The 20,130-nt window shown below is 43.9% G+C and overlaps 1 protein-coding gene across 7 annotated transcripts in view; it reads left to right on the top strand.

Moving 5' to 3' along the window:
• Positions 1 to 20,130, top strand: part of LIMCH1 (LIM and calponin homology domains 1) — a 183,213-nt gene that overhangs the window by 144,834 nt on the left and 18,249 nt on the right. For 6 of the 7 annotated variants that reach the window (XM_069791087.1, XM_069791095.1, XM_069791137.1 and 3 more), the window contains 7 exons: positions 3,781 to 4,002; positions 13,435 to 13,528; positions 15,942 to 16,114; positions 16,788 to 16,893; positions 18,127 to 18,201; positions 18,900 to 18,928; positions 19,936 to 20,019. In XM_069791087.1, coding sequence (XP_069647188.1) covers positions 3,781 to 4,002; positions 13,435 to 13,528; positions 15,942 to 16,114; positions 16,788 to 16,893; positions 18,127 to 18,201; positions 18,900 to 18,928; positions 19,936 to 20,019 — 783 coding nt within the window. The remainder of the gene's footprint in view (positions 1 to 3,780; positions 4,003 to 13,434; positions 13,529 to 15,941; positions 16,115 to 16,787; positions 16,894 to 18,126; positions 18,202 to 18,899; positions 18,929 to 19,935; positions 20,020 to 20,130) is intronic. The other variant, XM_069791105.1, reaches the window with a different exon arrangement.

Genomic DNA, 20,130 nt, shown 5'->3' with positions numbered 1-20,130 from the left:
ATCCTCACTAAATCATCCAAACATATAAATGTTTCATGCAATTAAGTAGAAAATGATTGCAGCATTCTGATAATTAGAAAACTCAAGTTTCCTGCTCTGTGCTGCCCAGGCTAGTGGTCTCTTCTTGGTTACCAGCCTTCTTAGAAACTTGACCTGTTCAGACTGGAATGTTTGTGCTGGTCATTTTTCATCAGGCTAAATTTGTTTGGGGAAAGACAGGAAGAGGGGGACCTCTAAAAAAAAAAAGCAAGGCGTTTTCTGAGAAAGAGGTTAGGAAAGAGTATGTTGTCATGGGTTTTTGTTTTTTAAACAAAAGGGAAGGGGCAGGGAGCATGAAGGCCCTGACTTTCAGAGCAAGACCTGAACTGGCTTTTGTGTTGGGGTCTGATTTTTGCCATACCCAAACAAGCCTGTCCTGTTCAGCCATATCATGAAAGCCTCTGAAACACTGCAGTGTGCATGTATTCTGTGTGGAGAGTCCCTACTCCTTCAGAGTCAAGAGCCAGCTTGCCCAAAGATACTCTCTGTCCTAAACATGCTTCTCAGCAGGGATGAATGGGGAAAGCTGCTTCGCTGGTTTAAAGAGGGGATATAGGCTGTCCGTGCAGGTTTAGAGGAACAGATTGGTACTGGGGCAGCAGTGTAACTGGGGATTGCTGGTGAGAGAGGGGGAGTGACTGCGTTGGGTTGCAAGAGCTGCACAAAGATTATGGGAATAAAACAAGTAAGAGAGGTTGGATGAAAGCAGGGCTGCCTGGAATAAGGAGCCAGCTATGAGATTTTTGGGGGAAGGGGCTAGGAGAAGAGACTGAAACTGGGATATAAAACCTGAGGAGTGTATCTTTGGACTGGGTGGGTGTGGAGAGCAGGAGTAAGATACTGCAACAATGATGGAGAAAGCAAAGAACTGGGATGTGTTAGCGAGAACAGGCCAGAGTAAGTCAAGAAGAAATCTGCTTCTCACAGTGCCTGTACCAAAACTGGAGCTTCCTCAAGTCTTACTGTAGCCTTGTTGTAAGCAGTGTGAAGCCTGCTGGCATGGGTGCCCCCAGCCTGTAGAGTTTAGGTCCCCTTGTGTCTGCCATTGCTATCTGCTACTTTGCTAGTGGCATGCAGGGGTCCCTGCAGCCCTGCTAATGTCTCAGTAGCATTGCTACCATGTATATTCAGGTTGTTTACTTTCAAAAAGTAAGTCAGTTTTGTATAGGTAGTGAAAAAGCATGTTGTGATGTCTGTAATTTCTTGAAGTCTGTCCCAGCTCTTGTGGAATCCCACCCACCATGTTTCCTAGCTGAAATGTGAAACTGGTAATTCCTATTTCTCCTATATCTCAGTTGATGTTCCCCTAGTGTTTACATTTTAGATATCACTGAATCATGCATCTTTGGTTTTTTCCTGATCCATGCCACCTTTTTCCTCAGAGGACCAAGATGTATGTGTGTATCACCTTCACGTTAATGCATATATAGTTCACATGTGCAGGGAAAAACTAACCCATGGATGCTTCTACCCCCCGCTAACCACCACTAAAAGTCTGTCTAGATCTTCTTTGCTTGATGTGGAAGAATGTGATTTGTCTCAGTAAGACTCACTCCCTAGCACATATAGCTGTAGCGTTATTTTCCCTTGAAAGTCTGTCAATGATTCTCGGCTCTGGTGACAATGTGTTGACTTGCTCCAGATCAGAAGGAAAGGAGTATGTTTGTTTAACTCTGCAGCCAGGGCATCTGTCCTGATCATTCAAACATTTGGGTTTTCTCCTTAATATAAATAGAGAAATGTCTTAGTCTAAACAGAGACACTAAAATGGATGGTGCAGCCTGCCAGTGTTTTCCTGGCTTTTTTATTTCTGAGATCTTTCATGACCTGCCTCTGTAGTAGGTAATCCAGCACACAGGCCCAGAAGACTTGGGGCTCAGTATTTGCTCACACTTGCGTTTGGAAATAAACCCTAGGAGTGGTACTGTGTTGAGTGGATGATGGCAGTGAGGAAAGGGAGGGAACCTTTTCATTTGAAAAGCAGTCGGAAAGGGTGAAACTGCTTGTGGAGCTGGGCTGTTTCTCCTCCGCCTGGGAGCTGACTGCGCGAGGTGCTAACTGCCTTCACCTCCCTGCACGTCTGTCAGGGCTGAGGATGCCCAGTGCCTCGGAGATGGCCCCTTAGTTAATCACCCTCAGATAGAGAACAGACGTCTGGATGCATGTGTACAAGAAGTCAACAGGAGGAGTTTGCCCTCAGCTTAGCACTGATGGCATATACTAAGTTGGAGTGCTGCTCTTGAGGTATCCAAGCTGTTTACTCAAGAAGTAAAGTACTGAAGATAAGTAAATGGTGAAATAAGGAGCGGGGCAGGGAGGATGAAATGGGAAGAACTTTGTTTTCTTAAACTGTGTTTCAGTTCGATAAAGCAGTTTTGACACTTGTCGCATCTGTTTTCAGTAACAGTGAAGTAAATGAAAAGTTCCCATGGAATGGCTTACCTCTGAGCTTGTTTTTACATGTGTTTTTTGTTTATACAGTACCTGTGGAGAAACCCGAAATACTAATCACCATATATATCCCAGATAGCTTCTCTAAGAAATCACTGATTGATGCCATTATTCCCCCCAAAGTCCAGTGATTAGCAGAGAAGAGTCTGTCCGTATTTACTCCCTCACCTTTGCATTGTCTCCCATGGTGACCGTTTTGCAAGGAAGGATCTCTGTGCACAAAGTAGCCAAGCCCTCCTTCAAATCTATTTAAAACTCGCCCCTGCTGACAAGCCTATAAACATCTGTGTTGTAGCTAGGCAGGAGCAATACGGTGTTACTGATACCTGGTCCTCTCCTGGTCTCTATCCAGCTGGGCCCTCTTATGGTGAATGGCCTGTGAGTTCCTTGTAGCAAGACTTTTTTCGTGTATACCATGGCTTCTGCAGACAGCCCTCCAAATTGAAGGAAGTCCTTACATGCCACCTCCATTCAGAACATAATTATGAAGTATTAAAGTCCTGAGAAGAAGCTGTATCAGTGCAGAGGAAGAAGCTAGAGCTTATTTTGTATTTTATTCCTTGCTTAAGGGTTCCTCAGTGGGAATATACGCCCACCAAGGAGCTAGCTTGACCCTGAGAACAAAGTAGTTAAACTGTTTCTGTGCTCTCTTTTTCATGGAGACTGCATAAAATCATTTTCTGGGAAACCAGCTATTTATTTTATTGCCTTGTGGAGAAGATGGAATGCCCAGTTTTGTTTGTTGGTTCCTTGCTTCACTGTTATGAACAGTAAAGAAACAAGTGGGTGAACTCTGCTGCTCCTGACCCTTCAAAGTTGACATGTCAGTGCTTCAGAAAGCACAGTCTACTAACGCTGCGGTGAGGTCATCAGGCTACATAGCAGTTCAGTTCACCAGCGTAATTAGTCCTGGAGAACCTGCTTGCCTCTTGCATGAGGCAATGCAAAACCCAGCAGTTTTGGTCTAAATCTAACCTAAATCTTTGTTGTTCTTTTAAAATCCATTGATCTGTGGTGCACACAAAGGGTATCTGTATGTTACTGGGAAAACGAAATGTGGGAAACCAGGGAATCCAGAAGAATTATTACCTTCTGCCTGTATTTTGTTTGACACCCCTGGAATAGGGTTTTCTTCTGTTGTGGCCAATTGAATGAAATGTGTGCTTGGCTCTGTCCTTCACTAATGGCACAGGCTGTATTAACAATTGTCATGTCATGTTGAAGTCCTAATTTCCTAAATTCCTTTCAATGCTAATTGTCTCAGCATATTTATTTAACTGTATTCTGCAGGTAGATGGAAAAGTCAGCGTGAATGGAGAAAATTTCAACGGCATGGAAGAGAAGGATAAAGAGTGTACAACAGTAATATTTACTCCTTCGCCAAGCAGATCTCTTAAATTTGATGGAGTAGCCAGAGGGGACAGGCCCCCGGTGGAGTTGAAGAAGGACCCCACAAGTGTTGAGCTCAGTTTACAGAGGCCTGCCACTCAGAGTGTGCACAAAGAGCCAACAGTAAGACCAACACGAACAAACCAGCCTTACTTTCTCTGCCAATTTTCTGTCTCATAACATATTTAATCACTAACTAATGAAACCCAAGTGCTTATGTTTGCTTTATTTCAAGAGGGTGTGCCCAGACCAGGATAAAAAAAAAAAAAAAGAAAATTCTTTGTAAATTAAAGGCTTTTTCCTTTGGGATGTGGGTAGAGAAATGGGAGGGGAAGGTTCAAAAAACTTTTTGCAGCCAGCATCTTTTTTTTTTTTTTTTTTTTTTTTTTTGGAATGTCATGTAGCTGATAAGCATGCTTTAAATGTGCTGGGCCAGGGAGAAATCGACTCTGTGTCCCAGCTATTGTGCAGATTTATTCAGCGCTTCTCCTGATGGTAGCTGATTAGATCAGCAACATAATTGGACTGTGCAAGCCATTATAATTAGTCTCAGTTTTCAATTTTCAAAGAAGAGGATGTGGATGTGCTGGCAGTTTTGAGCATTCAGCTTTCATTCCCCTCTCAGAAATATTAGAAAAGGGGATAAGCTATTGAAATGCTCAGAGGGACCAACATGCTTCTTAATTGCCTTATCAAAGAAACAAATTAATTTTACCTTTTCATCTTTCTCTCTCCCCCAGAGAAAAAGGCAGGAATAAAACTGAAGCATATCCACAGCAGGAATCTAGATGCTACAAAACTGTAATAAAAGTAGACGGTAAAAACAAGAAATAAGGACTGGACTGCAAATAAAGCATGTAAAAGGGTTGCAAACAAGTGGCAGGAGGGGGAATTCTCACCATTCTTTTCTGTGTAACAACAAAGAGAATCAGAGATGTGGTGAGAGTTGAAGTATGATAATTTTTTGCTTTCATCTCAGATTTCCAAAGCATTGGCCAGATGGATAATAGGGAGCAGGCAGGGATCTGTCCTGGGGAGCGATGGTTCGTTCATGCCAAAGGGCTTGTGTCTTATCTTACTCCTCTGCTTCATGCCAGTCTCTGATCATGGACAACCAAGCCATGGAGCCTGCAGCAAGCACGGGAGCTGGGATGTGCTGTGAGCACGGACTTGATCCTGTCAGAGGGAACTGGTATAGATTCAAAAGTGAATGATTTGCAGGAAAGCAGGCAGGGATGGCAGAGCAGAGGCTGCTCCTGTCAGAATGAATTGACTGTAAAGGAAAAGCCGGGTAAGCATTGCATCTGATATGGGAGAGCTGGTAAGGGGAATGTTTGGAGGACAGAGAAGAGCCTCGGCTTGCTGTAGATTAGAAGCACAATGGCGATCAGAAGAGTAGTCAAATGAAAGTGTTACTGTCTCCTTTTTTAGGATTCCCAGACCAGTATAGCTGTGGAAGAGTTGAGAGGAAATTCAGCAACAGAAACCACTGTTAGGGCTTGGATGTGTTTGTACCTGTTTGATGCCTTCTCATCCTTCCCTTTCTAGAGCTTTGAAGATGATGTGGCCAGCTGAACACAGATTTTTCTGTGTCCAGTTTCTGCTTCCAGTGTCTTAGCCCTTGTGGTGATACTGGCAAAGGAGGCAGAAGAGTTTGAATTCTCAGATTCCTTGTGACTCTGACATTTGCAGAATACCTCTTGGTTTGTAAGCTTGAGTGCACTTAATGATGAAGCCTTCTAGAGAGAATGAGTGTGCACCCAAATGGTGCTATTGACAGAGTTTCTCTGCTCTAGCTAAGGATTTTATATTGCTAGCTTCACGATTTCATCAATAATGTGACTGCATAGTGCAAATCATTATAATTGCTTCTGGCGCTTCAGCTTCAAGCAAAGGTGTGTGTGTCAAGCACGTCAAGGGCAGAACAAGAAGAGAAGACTGCTTTGAGGGGGATCTTACATGGGGAAACAAGTGGAATGCACTGAGCGTGATGGGGGGAAATAGAAGGAGACCTCCCTGTGGCTGGAAGGGAATTTGCCAGCCTAAAATAAGATTACAGATTCTGTTCTTTCTAGATGTTTGCTTCTCTTTACCCAGCTGCTTCATTTTAATTTTCCAGGTCCCCATGCCTTAAGCTAAGGCATGGGCAGTAATTTAGCTATTGAGCGTACAGGAGTGCCCTGGTTCATGGGTGGGAAGGGCTTAGATGCCAGGTTACAGAGATAGGGCATGGTACTGACGCTCAGCTTCTTCACTGTGTGTGTTGGGGCACAGACCAGCAGCTCAATATGGATGCAGTCAGTCTGGGGCCTTACCTGCAAGAATCGGGCAGCTGTACCTATTTCACTTCAGTTTCTGGACAACTAACACAATGATGTCAGCCTGCATCTGCAGAGTCTGAAATGCTAAACTCCTCTCTGAAGGTACAACCCCTACTAGGAAGGCTGGGAATCCAAATTAAGAAGGAAAAGAGCCTCCTGGGCTTGTCCCATTCCTCAAAGAAAGCAGCATTTTGCTGGGTAGGATACTGAGAAACTCTAGCTGTCACTGTGACCCTGCAGAGGGGAAGAAAGGATTTGCTTTTTGCCCCAGCAGGATGGGGCTTCCAAGCTACACATTCTTGGAAGTAAGAAAGCCTTCTGAAGCTGCTGCTGTATCGCCTCCCACAAGGAGAAACCAGGGCTATAGTTTTTGTCTGATACTTAACCCTACTGTATTTTTAGGAGAGGAGGAGAAGGCAACAGAAACAGGGATAGAAAAAGCAGCTGAGATGAAGAAGCAGAGCTGCCTGGAATGGAAGGAATGACTACATTTATTTTGCCTTGAGAAACTTTTACAAACTGAGCATGTTTTAAAAGCCTTTTCTAAACTTGCTTTCACTACCTTTATTTGTATACATTCCTTTATTGATGTAGTTCTTATTAGCTATGTTCTTCCCAGGCTTTGAATAAGATTCACAGGCACTAGTTCCTCTGCCTGTTAGAGATGCTGTTTCTAGGGGTTTTTTTTCCCCTCTAGTTGCTCTGAGATTTGTTTTGGGGTTGTATTTTATTCATTATTCATTTTCTGCTCTGAGTCGCTTTTGTGAAGTATATATTCCTTTTCATATATACGTTAGCTTTGGCCCTCCTGTCCTACCCTTCTGATTCTCTTCCTGTTCTTTGCATGCCCCTTCCTCCTCCACCTTCTTAGGACTGCTCCCCTGCTGTTTCAGTTCAGTTGTCAAATAGACTAGTCCTGTCTTCTCTCCACCTGGCAGACTTCCCTTTGAAGCTCTGTAGCCCGGCTCTAAATCTGTCCGGCTGGCCTCAGGCATTGTCTGCAATACTGGAAGATATTGTGCAGCTGTATTTCAACAGTTCTTTTGGCCTGAAGTTTGGAAAAAGGTTTAGTCAAGTTGCACCACTTCAAACGCTAATGTGATTGAGGTTTTGGGGGAGCTAGAGAAGTGTAGGGATCATTTCGTATGGGTGAGAGGACAGCGTTGGTTGTCTTTTTGATAGAGAACAACCCCATGTACATGTGAATCAAATAACGACTGGCAGTCAGAGACTGATTGGGAAACGTATGTAACTCCTGCCTAAATCTACTATGAAATGAGATGCAAAAAGCTGCAGCAGGTGGGAAGGATGGTAAAGAAAAATATTTTTAAGAAACTATACTTGTGTCTGTAATGTATAGGTAGAATACTTAGATGGGAGGGGGGCGGATTTTAAAAGAGTCTTACCTTGACTCAAAGTAGCCTATCAAATTTAAGGCTAGGAAGGATAAATTTGACCTATAAGCAGGATGAATATATACCACTGGTGTTTGTGGAGCAAGGTGCTGCTAAGAGAGGCAGTAGGTGAAGCACACCTCTCTTATTGCAGCTGGAAAAACAGGGGCAAAGGCCCAAAGACTGACTGATCAGTCAGTGGCAATGCCAGCAATAACGTGAGAATCATCTCCTCACCCTGGTCTTACCTGTCAGCCATTAGGTTGTGTTTCCTTTCTATTATACGGAACAGTTGCGCACATTACAAATGCTGAGAAGTTGTATCCTCTAGCTCTTTGAATCAGAAGTTGGCAAAGTAAACTGTTTTGTTTTAAAACAATATTTGTGCAGATTTTAGTGTAGGGGGATTAATTTGTCAGTGAGTAACATTATTTTAACCAATCTTTGTATGAGCATTTAGAAATTATTGGCTTGTTATAGCCCTAATTATAGCTTTGCTCTGATCAACCAAAAAGAAAATAAATATAGGCAGCAACATTAAAAAGATCAGGGTGGGGTGATGATGGTGGCTTTCTTTTAATTTTTCACTAGCTAGCTTAAACTTGCCCATTTCTACTCACTGCATGCTTGGCACAAAATAAACTTTTTATATATATCCAAGTAACACTCTCCTTCATCTTCAAAAATCCACTGATTGAACTGAGATTAAAGTATAAGCTTTCTTGTGGTTGGGGATTGTTGGCCAAGCTACAGGAGAGCAGGGTTGAAATCCTGATTTGTACATATCTGGTAGGACAAGTCTTTGTTCTTTGATTCATTACAAGAAACACTTGTAGAGTAAGTACGTCTGTTCCAGATTGACAGCTTTGCCTTGAACCACACATGGGAAGATGCGTAGAGGGCTGGACTACCTGAAGGGGAAAGGTTTAGGATGAGAAGTGAGAGCAGCAAAGCTTCAAAGCAGCTAGAAGGGAACTCTGCTCAGGATTTGGTTACGAATCTAGCGTCCGTGTCTCCCGTCCTCCAGACACCCGTGCACTTTTTAGTGTCTATGAGTGACAGGAGCTTATTTTACATCCCAATTGAGCAGTAATAACTCTAGAAAAACGACTAGCAGGAATACACTATTTCTTGCAACACTTTCAAGGCTTCTCTGTCAATTACTGATCCGCCCTCATCTTTGGTTATAATAGCTGGCTTGAGTGTAGCATTATATAGCTGCCAGATGAGGCAGATGACTTAACGTGTCAGAGCAGTGTTCTGGCTATAGTACTACACTGGCATAGCACGTAAGGCACTTAGCTGTGGCAGCCCAAGGTCATGCCACTGTTACCACTCACAGCAATCGAAGATGCTAGCTTTGCTGAGGAAATCATCGTATGAAAATTTTAAAGTCAATGATAAGTGTACAGTTTCAATCACAGAAGTTTGAAAGATGTGCCAGGCAATTTCTACATGTGGCTATTGATACTGCAACTATTGTCATCCCTGAGTGATTTTACAGAATTTAAACTGTACTTCTACCCTCATTCTTCCCGATACCTCTGCATTCTCGCTGCTTCCAGACAGCTTGTTTTGTCGTGTTTTCATAGAAAATACAGTAACAATATTTCACATAATTTTGTGTACAAGTAGTGTTAATTGACCTACATTTTGATTTAATTTACAATAAGGGTTAATAAAGTTCTGCTGTAACTTCCTTTGGAGTGTGAATTCTTGTAGTAGTTGTGATGTGCCGTGTTTTAGGAGTTCCTAGTTATTGTATTTTTAGGGGTTTTTAAGGATGTAAGTTTCTGCCACGGCAATAGGCAATGTGGCTATTTCTGGCTTGTATGGTCCTAATTAAAGAAATACTTGGACTGATGTCCTAGTTTATGGGATAAAAGTTCTGTCTGCCACAAACTGAACTAATTTATTTTCATGCCTAATAGATGTTTGATAACACTACGTAGTCAGCTGTGCTTGTGTCTTCGTTAAATTGATACCTTGGTTAGCAGACCTGGGGTGTTGCTTTGTCCTCTGTTACTTTTGTGGTCATTAACTGCAAATGCAATCACAATATTTAACTTTCCATCATGGACCAAGGCTTCTAAATCCTAAATGGGGAAGTTCACTTTAACTCGTGGGTGGCTAGATGCATGGGGTAATAAAAACACCAATCCAAGTAGAAGCATTCTTCAGTTTTTGGGGGTTAGTGAGGCAGTCTTCACACCAGCCTGGATCTGGGGGCAGAGATAACCACAGCCCCTACGCAGCAAAGTTTTTCCTGCTTCCCTTGAAGGTTTCATTGCCTGTGGCCGTGGACGAGCAGGTGTTGTGTGACCTTCCCTTGTAGACAGCTGCAGCAGAGCCAGGGTATAGAGTGGCTCTGTGGTCCTGCAGAATGACGTCTCTGCCCGCATGGACACGTGTGGCTGCAGCGGGTTGGTGCTGAGAGGCTGCGTGGGTCCTTCATCCCAAAGCATGGGAGCTCCTCTGAAACACCTCAGAAACGTCACTCGCCAGGTTGTTTGGTTTTTCAGTGCCCATGTCAAAATACGATCATCTTAGGTAGAATGAAATGTTTGTATGCCTTTTTTTCATGCTCAGTGATAACATCATCATTTGATTACAAAATATTTATGAAATGTGAATGATGATAGTCTGTGCTAGAAAAGACATTTTATCAGCTGTATCGGTACAAGAATTTTCTTAAGTGTATCATATACCTGTGGATAAAATACTAGATAATATTACATTACTTGGTATTATAAATAGAACTAGATATAGTGGGAATGAGAGTGTTCCCCAGTGAAGTTGACTTAATTTTTTTATAAATTACTTACTAATCAGTTTTATATTTTTAGCTTTATGCCACTGGCATTTAATTGCTTGGCAGAGGGAGGAGGAAGAGTCAAGTCTCATGAGCAGGAACAGAACTTCAGCAGCATGCCATTGCAAAATTCAGTTTTCCTGCAGCAAGTAGTAGCTTTTTTTTTTTTTTTTTTACTCCTCTTTGAAAGAATTTCTATAAATAACATCTATGTCTGTACCTGGTTCAACCTCCAGGATATAGGTTATGGGTAGATTTAGTTATTGCACTTGTGCAGGATAGCTACATGACACAGCACCATGTTTAGGTTCATGAGGTAACTCTAGACCCAGAGGTGATAAAAGTGCATCATGTCTGTGCATTTGCTGAGCTTTTTAAACCCTCTGAGAGCCCATTGTGGCTGTGCTCTTTCCCAGCTCTAGCTGCCTTTGGCACTTTACTTCCCTGAGTGTATGTAACGCTGTTTAACACTTTTTGTACCAGCCCCAGTTTATCACTGTTTATAGCTTTAAAGCCTCTGAGATTGAGATTAAATCTGAAATTTTAAATTATTTATTTATTTTAATTTTTCAGTTTGGACAGTTGCTTTTTGAGAGTGGAGGGTGAATTCCATTGCTTTACCAAAAATAATAACAATATAAACATTAATAATTGAAATCTGCAACAATTTCTTTGGAAGGGCTTATGCTTTGGAGCAGTGGGTAGAGTTCTCAGGTATGTGCTGCTTGCTTTTTCCAGTTAAAATCTACCTTGTTTAGGGCAAACCCTGAGCTTTTGAAAATAGCCATTTGTTTAGGTTTAACAGAGGAGGTTTGTAGGTTGTACGAATGACAAAATAGTTCAGGTTGTAGGTCGCTAGCTGAGTCTTCTGCTCAAAGCAGGATCAGGCATGAGATCAGACTGGGTTGCTAAGGGCTTGATCATTCAAGTCTCGAAAACCTCCGAGGACAGAGATGGCACAACCTGCCTGGACAGCCTGTTACACTGGCCTGAGTGTCCTCATGGAGAAAAGAAATACTGATTTCTGCACTGAGCAAGGTTGGGAAGGGTTTCCGGTAGCTTCTCCCCTGGCTGCTGTTGTGTCAGGAGCCAGAACTGAAGCTGAAGGAGAAATTTTCTTTAGTTGCAGTGTTCTTCTGCTGGGGCTTTCAGTGAGGAAGCTCTCACTGAAACACAGGCTGGCATCGAGACAAGCTAGGGAAGGGAGAGGTGGGTTATACAGGAGAAAAGAGCAACAGAATGGCAAGGGGCCAGTCTCTGGGACACAGGACTTGCGGTCTTTGGAGTATTTCTCTGAGGATTTTTTAGCCTGCGCCTCATCTCCAGTGACCGTCCCTCCTTGGAGTGTGTGACACATGGAGGGGGAGCTCCCTGCTTGCTTTGCTCCTGGTATAGGCATGCTCACAGGTGGACGTGGTGGAGAGGAGGTCCTCAAACTTCCCATGCTGCCTTTTTGGAGCATGTATTTCACCTTCCGCCTCATCCAGTTTAAGAACCGCTTTTAGGCAGGTGGGGGATGTGTCCCCGTGCCTTGCTTGGGGCAGAGGATGAGGGTAGGCGGAGGTGAGGGTGCAGTGGAAAGCGCCGGGCAGTGGGGAGGATGGCGGGCACCCAGCCCCAGCAGCCACCGGAGGAGACGCGCTGGCACTTCCAGAGGCTCGTGGCTGTGATCTGGCGCCTGTTCCCGCTGTGAGGTGACGGCACAGCCCTTGGCAGCGTGGCCTCCTTCTGTTGTTTCCAGCACTGCTCGCTGACCGCTGGGCTTTGCCTGTCTCTCTGCCCCCAGCCGTGGCCCCACACCAGTCCCCACCATTTCCTCACAGGGCATCTTCCCAGACACGTTCCCTGCCCCTCTCCGGAGCGTGCCTCCCTCCAGGGAGGAGAAGAGAGGCAGGGATGATTCCCGAGCACTGCTGACAGCCAAGCTCTCTGGAGCCGAAGCGTGTCCGCAGGCGTTGGCGTCCTGTTGGCACTGCCAGCAGACGTCCCCCATGACCGAGCGGTGAGAGCCCAGGTCTGCTCTTCACGGGGCACGGACGGATGAGGGGCCCTAGGCTCACGTGGGTCTGTGGGGATGGGAAACAGGATCTGTGCAGAAGGTGGAGGTCTGAATCCTGTCCCCAGAAAAGAGGAAATTTCATCAGATTTCCTCCCTTGCAGCTGTTAATAAGATGGAGAGGTGGGAGGAGGACAGGAAAGCAAGTCTACAATAGACTATTTCTGAAATATGTTACTTTTTATTTCTAAAAGTAGTCTGCTTTTTTTATTTTCCTCTGTTGAATGTGCTATTTTCTAGACCTTTCATGCATTAGAAGCACTGTGCGGTGGCTGATGGGTTTGCTGCAGATTTTTCCTAATTTGCCTACTGGGAAAGCAGATGTATGGTGGAAACTGCTAAATAGATCAGCCGAAGTGCTACCCTTGTTTTGACAGTGTGGTTTTAGATCTGCAACAGCCTTGTCCTGGGTCAGGAAGCTGGCTTTTCAAAGGGATTTGGATTATTGGCTGGATACGCTCTCACCGTATTTTTTCACTCCTCTCTTAATAGTGTTTTAAGTATTTCATTACCTTTAATACTGACTCTGGCTTTTCCCTTCAGATAACAGATTGTTTAGACAACCGTGAAATAAAGGAAGTATTTAATTGCTTTGCCACTTTTCAAACCCTAGTACGTGCTATGTGTTCACTAATGCATACGTTTTTGTGTTATTCTGGAAGAGGAAACTAGGGGTGAAATGTATGCTTATCTCCAGCTAACACAATCCAAGATATCCTACAATTTTAAAAGCTTGTCGGAGCTATTCCAAACCGACGGCATGATGGTTGCTGATGAACGGTTTGAAAAGGAGATTAAAGCCCAGTGATTGAACACCCAAGCGGCACATACCGCTCCGAAACGTACTCCCCAGCTCCCTGCTGAGCTCTAAACCAGTCTGGTTCAAACACGTTAAAAGAAGCAGCAAGTGCCGCCTTGAGGAATTAACACATACTTTTATTTCCACTGTACTCACTGTGTTATTCTCTGCAGGCCTCCCCAGTGGAAGCGGATAGTGCGGCCAGCCAGCAGGTCGAGGCCAGCCCTGGAAGCGCGGGACCTGGGAGCCCGGCCTGCCCGTCCCCAGGTGGGTTGCTGCTGGGGCTGCTGGTGCTGGTGCTGGTGGTGCTGGTGCTGGTGCTGCCCTCACCCCTGCCTTTGCCCACCGGTGGGGCTGGGGTTTAAGCCCACCCTGCAGCAGGAGTCCGATAAGCGCATCTGCAGCGGCACCAAGAGGGTTTATTAGAAAATGCGGAAGATGTCAAAAAGCCCGACCTAGGAAAGAAATTTTTTGCGGTAAGAACAACCGTTCACTGCAACCACCTCCCGAGGGACGTGGTCGAGTCCCCGTGGCGGGAGGTTTTCAAGGTGCGACCGAACAGGGGGCTAGACAATCGCCTTCCCCACGAAAGGTGGGACCAGCCGATCTGTCGAGGTCCCTGCCAGCCTGGGCCGTTGTGGCATTCTGTGGTTGAGATGACACACCTGGCTGCACCTCGCTCAGGACGCGGGTTGTCTGCTTTGCCGTTTGTGTGAGTGAGAAGCTGGCGCCACAGCGTGTTGTAGCCAGAAAGCAATCGGGGCAGAAACTGTCAGTCGGTAATAGCTTCTGTTTAACGCTTTCGACCCCCCTGCCAAGACATTAAGAAATGGGGAAGAAGAATAAGAAGGGGCACTTCAGGCCTTGTAGGGCCTTTAAATGGATAGTATTGTGCACACTCCTGATTTTCTGCTTTAAAGCCTTTATGCATGATTCCTAATCTGGGGAAAGGAATTTGCTGGTAAAATTAGAAGCTGTTTTCCTCAAAAGGGTCTGAAGCATTACCTTTGAGTAGATGTTTTATCTACTGCCTGCTGTCATACTAAGTTCATGGTCTTTTTTTGTTGTTCATTTTTTAAAACGGGTCTATCAAAGTTCAGCTTTGTATGGGTAAGTAAAAAAATACCATTGGAACTAGGTATTTAAATGAGATCTCTGGCTGTAACTGGTACATAAGCATAATGCTCCTATTTGTTGAGGATAAATGTGACTTAAACAATTGATCTTTGCCCTCAAACATCAATTCCCCCAAGATTAGAAGCATATCCAGCCTTTTCTGGATGTGCTGCAAGACTCTGAAGCTCATGGGCTGTTAGCAAGGGCTCATTAGGTGACTTAATTACTCTGGCTCGCAGATGCCAAAGCACAGAGGTTAACAATCTTGAATTGCACCTGGCAGGTAATGTAGAAGCTGCAATCTTGTGGTGAACCAACCAAATTCTCCTCTCAAGAGTCAGCAGTGATGAGCGGGTGATATTTATCTACAAATCACAGAGCCACCTTGTGTCAGGCTCCACACCTGTGAGAAATGCTAAATGTTAAGGATTGCTAGCAAAGTTTAATATTGGCTAGCAAGGAAAACTGAGATAGCATTGCAAAAGTTGAAATGGTAAGGGAACATGGGGTTTCATTATATCTGCTTTGGAGGGATAGATGTGGTCCAAACTCTGTGACCTTCTTGTAGAATAAGCAAGCTCCTCTGCTGTCTAGTCCAAGACAGATATTTCCATGCTGTGACCCCTGTGCCACTAATGGTGTGGGAACTTCTCCAAAGTGGTGTGCATCTGCCTGGCAGCAGGAGCAGCTCTTGCCTCTGCTTGTGTGCACGTTCTTAGTGGAGCCTTGGGGTGCATCTCTTTCTTAGCTTACTGTCCTAGCCTGCCAAAAAGGTACATTCAGAAGCTGCCACTACTGCTGTGGTTGGAGAGGGGACAGAATCTGAAGCTGAGATTCTGCTTTAGGAGGTTAGGGAGATGTCTGGGTGCTTATGCAGTGCTTCCAATGGTGGTACCAGCTGACAGTAGTTTGGCTGTCACAGTCCTCACCTGTAGGCCCGTGCGCTCCTGGTCCTTTGTCCCCTAACCAGCATCAACTTGTTGGGTTTTTTTAGGACCTGAGTGACAACTAGCTTATTTCAGTCCAAGGCTTCCTGTTAGCAGAGTTTGTTTGCTGTCTGATGCTTGACTGACGTGGTTTAGTGGAAACAGGCAAGCTGAAATATTCTCCAGTGCTGACATTGAGACTGTGTTAACTGTGATACACCTACTTGTCTGGGTAGCCCCTTAGGATAGGATTCATCACACAACTTCAGTAAAGAGATCTATACCTCAGTAGGCATGTTTTAGGTTACAGCTCACCTCAGCCGAAAAGGAGTGTCTGAAATAGTTCGGGTGACTTTTCCCCAAAAACTACCTCTCTTTTGACCATGAAGGGTGTCCCATGATGCCCAAGTCAAGTGTAAGCACCTATATTTTGTCAGGTGAATTTCACTCGTAAAGCCTTGTCTTCTCTGAGAGATTAATTTTGCCTGTGTTGAAGAAAGAAGATTATTTTTTCAAAACATCCAGTAAATGGGCTCACACTGTATCCAGTAAGAAATTAGATTGCAAGAAGTAGGTCTACATTTTATTTGAAAAAGTATCTTAACCTTGTAATGTTATGTTTTATATGTGGGGTTTAGGTTCAGATCAAAAGCAATTCAAGTCAACTGCAGCTTGTGCCAGCCCTGTTGTGAAGAGATTAGAATTTCTTCCCAGTCCTGTCCCTTCAGAGGAAGCTGTTTCAAGTGAGAAAGATATGAAGAAACCTGAAATGGAGCAGCAGAAGGAAGCAGAGCTTCCTGCTACACCAGAGGTATGTATGGGCAAGAAAGGAGAGGGAGCGGAAAACAAAACAAAAAAAAGAAGAAAGATCTCACACAGAAGTGTTTATTGTGCAAGTTGGTATTTTTCTCTATATAATGTCACTTCGGGAGTTCATTGAAAATAATCTGCCAGGGAATGACCCTGGAGGATGGTTTCTCTGCCAAATCCTATGGTCATCAGAGAGTTCCCCCTCCAAAGGAACTCTCCAGTGTCTGCTCGTAGCATTTAAACCTGTAAACTGGCTGGAGCAGAAATGAGAACTTAACCTGCAAATGCCAGTCCCACCGTGTGTTGGGAGGGCAGAGTATACAGAAGGTGTAGACAGTGGGGCTTACCCTCTTAGTCCTCTTGAACTGCTGAACGAGTGCAGGTGGTGACAGAGGTAACAAATGGCCATGACCATACTGCTCTGTCAGGTAAGTTAGAAGTTGGTCCTGGGTTAGGATTGGCTTTGGTGTGCAGGGCAGTGTGAATGTCAACAACAAAGAGCTACCAGTTACTTCCAGGACTTCGGTACTCCAACTTCATGTTGTAATTCTGGAGATAGAGGCTTCATCTTCGATAATGTTCGTTCAGAAAATAACTAGAAAGAGTTTAAGTTAACCTTTGAATGAACCTGCTGATTTTTGAATGCTGTTTTCTGCTCCCAAATGTCTGAACAGGTGATGAAACCAAAAGCCCTGGATCAAGAGGGGAGTGTAGTATTGCCATTTTTAAAGAAATTACCCGAGACCAGCCAAGTTACTCTGCAGAATTCTGGTCTACCAGGTGAGCAAAAAGCATTTGGAGAACGCAGCTGGACAGTAACTGAATATGTGCATGTGGTCTTCAGGGAGAAGTGCCTAACGAATGACCTGGAGGGTTTTGGGGCTAAAAAAGTTGCATCTTACTGATATTGGTATTGTGGCTTGTGTGATGCAAAGGACTCTTCTGGCTGTTCCCCTTAAACACAACAGCAGAACTGTGACACAAAAAAAATGGAGGGGGGCAGGGAGAGACCTATCTTGCACTTATCTGACCTAGCAATAAAAGTTGTATTATGTCAATGAGTATTACATTTTATTAGTACTGCTGCTCACAGATGAAAATTGCTTAGCAATTGGTTTTATCTCACAATAAAAACTTCTGGAGATAAATTCTGCACTCGGCTGCTCATGTGGAGCTCCTTTTCATAGATGAACGATACACATTTCCGGCCAGATCCCTGAATTTGACCTGTGCCCATCACGAGTTCTTGCAAAGCAGAACTTTTTTTTTTTTGCCTTTATGACAAAGTCTTGCTTGAGACTGATAACGTTTAGTAGTTTGATTTTGTGTTCATTTTAGAGATGCATATATGTAGGTATCATGAAGGAAAGAGAAAGAAAAATCATCTGAAGTTTCCTTCCCCCTGAGAACTTACTAGGTTGTTAGTTTATGTGTAGGCAATATACTGATTATCCTAGTGTTTTCAAGATTGAAACTACTGAAGGTGATCCACTGTGGAAAACAAGATTGTCTGAAAAGGAATAGAAGTCTCAGTTGTTTTAAGTGAGGAGGTGCTTTCCAAACAGTCTTTCAGAACAATATCATTTTATGTTAGGCACGAATCAATCCAAACGTCAAGTAACAGATTGTAGGTGTCTCGCCTATTTTCTGAGTGACGCTGAAACACTTGGCTGCTCTCTAGTGTTCACAGCATGTACAGTGCTCAAAGGATCCCAAAATCCTTAAAAATGTGTATGAATGCAAGCACCATGCAAAGACTTGAAGGGGTGGCTGCCCTTGACTAGCGTTAGCGTGCTAGAGCTCTCGCGTAAGGTTCGGTGCCATGTTACAAAAGCAGCATTTAAATATGGGCAGCCTGTGGGATCTGCAGGTCCGTTGTAAACTAGCTGCGATGGGCCAAAGCGACTGTAGTGAAAATCCCTCTCGTGGCCGAGGTGGCTCGGGTCTGAGAGTCCATCGTCTCCTTTTGACCGCGCTGTGTTTCTTGTTTTGTCTCCGTGCCGTTGCCTGCAGAGCCGCCCCGCGGGGCCACGGTTCCGCTTAGGGTTCGCAACAACTGGCGGCGCTCACAGTTTTTCTCGCAGTCAGGTAAATGCGGCGCCGAGACCAGCTTCAGCCTCCAGTCGTAGGTGTCTTCCAATGTGGGGGCTGGGGTGAAAGCTGATGATCACGGGGACTTGTTCTGCCTCTCGCTTTCGTAGAAAGTTTCTATTCCTGCTGCACAGTTGACAAAGAGCTGTTGGGTTGCACCTTGTGATGCTCTGGTTTCAGGCACCCAAATGAAATCACTTGCCTATAAATACCTTTTTCCTTAATTTCTTTAAATCAGCCTAATTTTCAAAGGCATTTGGATAGAAAATGGCAATGGTTCTCTTCGTAACTGTGGTGGCTCTTGAATAGTGTAGTCCCATCCTTTTAGCTTTGCTGTGCTTTTTCCTTCCTTGCACTGAATCACGAAGGGAAAAGTAGATCAAGGTAGGTAACACTGAGTGTCTGAACACTGCTAACGACTGTGGCCAGAAGTAGATGGCATTAGCTAGTGGTAGAGTAGAACCTGATGTTAGCTAATAATGTGCTGCTCTATACCCAGATAAAAAGTAGTTCTGTTGGTGATGGGCATAATCTGTTTTTCTGGTTTATTTGCTTGCAGTTCATCCTTGCGTTTGGTTGTGGGAGCAAATAGGAAACTAACATGAAGCTTTTTTATACAGATACAATGTAGCTTTAATCGCAGGCTAAGCGCATTTTGCTATGTTAAATTTAATCTTTTTCTGTTTTTTTAATAGCTGATTCTGATAGTGGTGACAAATCAAACGTGAGTACTTTTTTTGCATTGTTGTTTGGTTTAGAGATACGTGTTTAGCAGAAGTGAAGTTTTTATGCAACTGTCTTGTAACATCCCCAAATGAGAATGAGAATTTTTTTTTCTCCTGGAAATGAGAGAGAAAAAATACAAGCCAAATCAAGACATGGTCTGAACATGGAATTTATGCATTCTCCTCTTATCTGGAGGGAATGGTAGCTATAAGGTACTTGGCTGCTGGAGCCACTAAAGCTTCACAATCTCGAAACGATATGTAACTCTAAACTATCCATTCTATTTTAAATGCATAGAAATTAGAGGAGACCACAATTCTACTGATTCCTCAATGAAAAAAAAACCCACCACCACAAATGCTACTCTGAAGTACACAGTATTTCATATTCTGTTTGTCACATAAAGATAGACATCATCGCTTCCTATCAGATTCAAATACATCTTTTAGTGGAAAGGAATAGAACATCAAGTGCCTAAAATTGCCCCTGATTCTAAAGACTTTAAACATGTATCATGTAATGGGATCCTTAGTGAAGCCTGAGATTTTATTTCATTATGGATAAAAATTTAAAACAAGGCGATAGGCTGTTGTGCTGGCAGCCATATGAAATAAGAGAATATTTTTTACAATCACAAATTGCTTTGCATGTTGCGCAGAAGATTACAGAGAAGCAAAATAGATATTTTCTTTAAATTTGAGTACCTGCAGATATCTCTGTTCAGTGCTGCTTAGACCTTTCTTTCAGATCTTTTTCCTTTTTTCCCCTCCAGTTGAAGTTTCTTTGCAAATGAAATTGTTATTTTATCATTTGGATACCTATGGGCAATCTCAAGCGTCAATGAAGCTAAGAATATTGTCTGCTAACTGAGAGAACCATTATCTAGTTCTCAATTTCCCATTCTAACATCATTGCTAGGGGCAGGCCAGGCGAAGTGCATCTTTCTCTGGTAGCCTTGTGAAGTGTAGTGTCAAAGTCTAATAGCTTGGTTTTCCTTCACACAAGCGTTTCAATTTTTGGTCCTGGGATCCAGAAGAAGAGCGAAAGCGCCAGGAAAGGTGGCAGCATGAGCAAGAACGCTTGCTTCAGGTAGGGAAGAAACTACATATCTTCCACCATGTGGTTCAGCTGTCGAATTGTCCCTTTGGACAAAAGTTGGGCATTTCGTGTCATGTTTTCGACATCCCCTGTGGATGCTTG

This window comes from Haliaeetus albicilla, chromosome 1, assembly GCF_947461875.1.
Source record: "Haliaeetus albicilla chromosome 1, bHalAlb1.1, whole genome shotgun sequence".
In the NCBI taxonomy this organism is placed as follows: Eukaryota; Metazoa; Chordata; class Aves; order Accipitriformes; family Accipitridae; genus Haliaeetus; species Haliaeetus albicilla.
The sequence above is the reverse complement of the archived record's forward strand: the minus strand, read 5'-3'. Positions and strand labels throughout refer to the sequence as shown.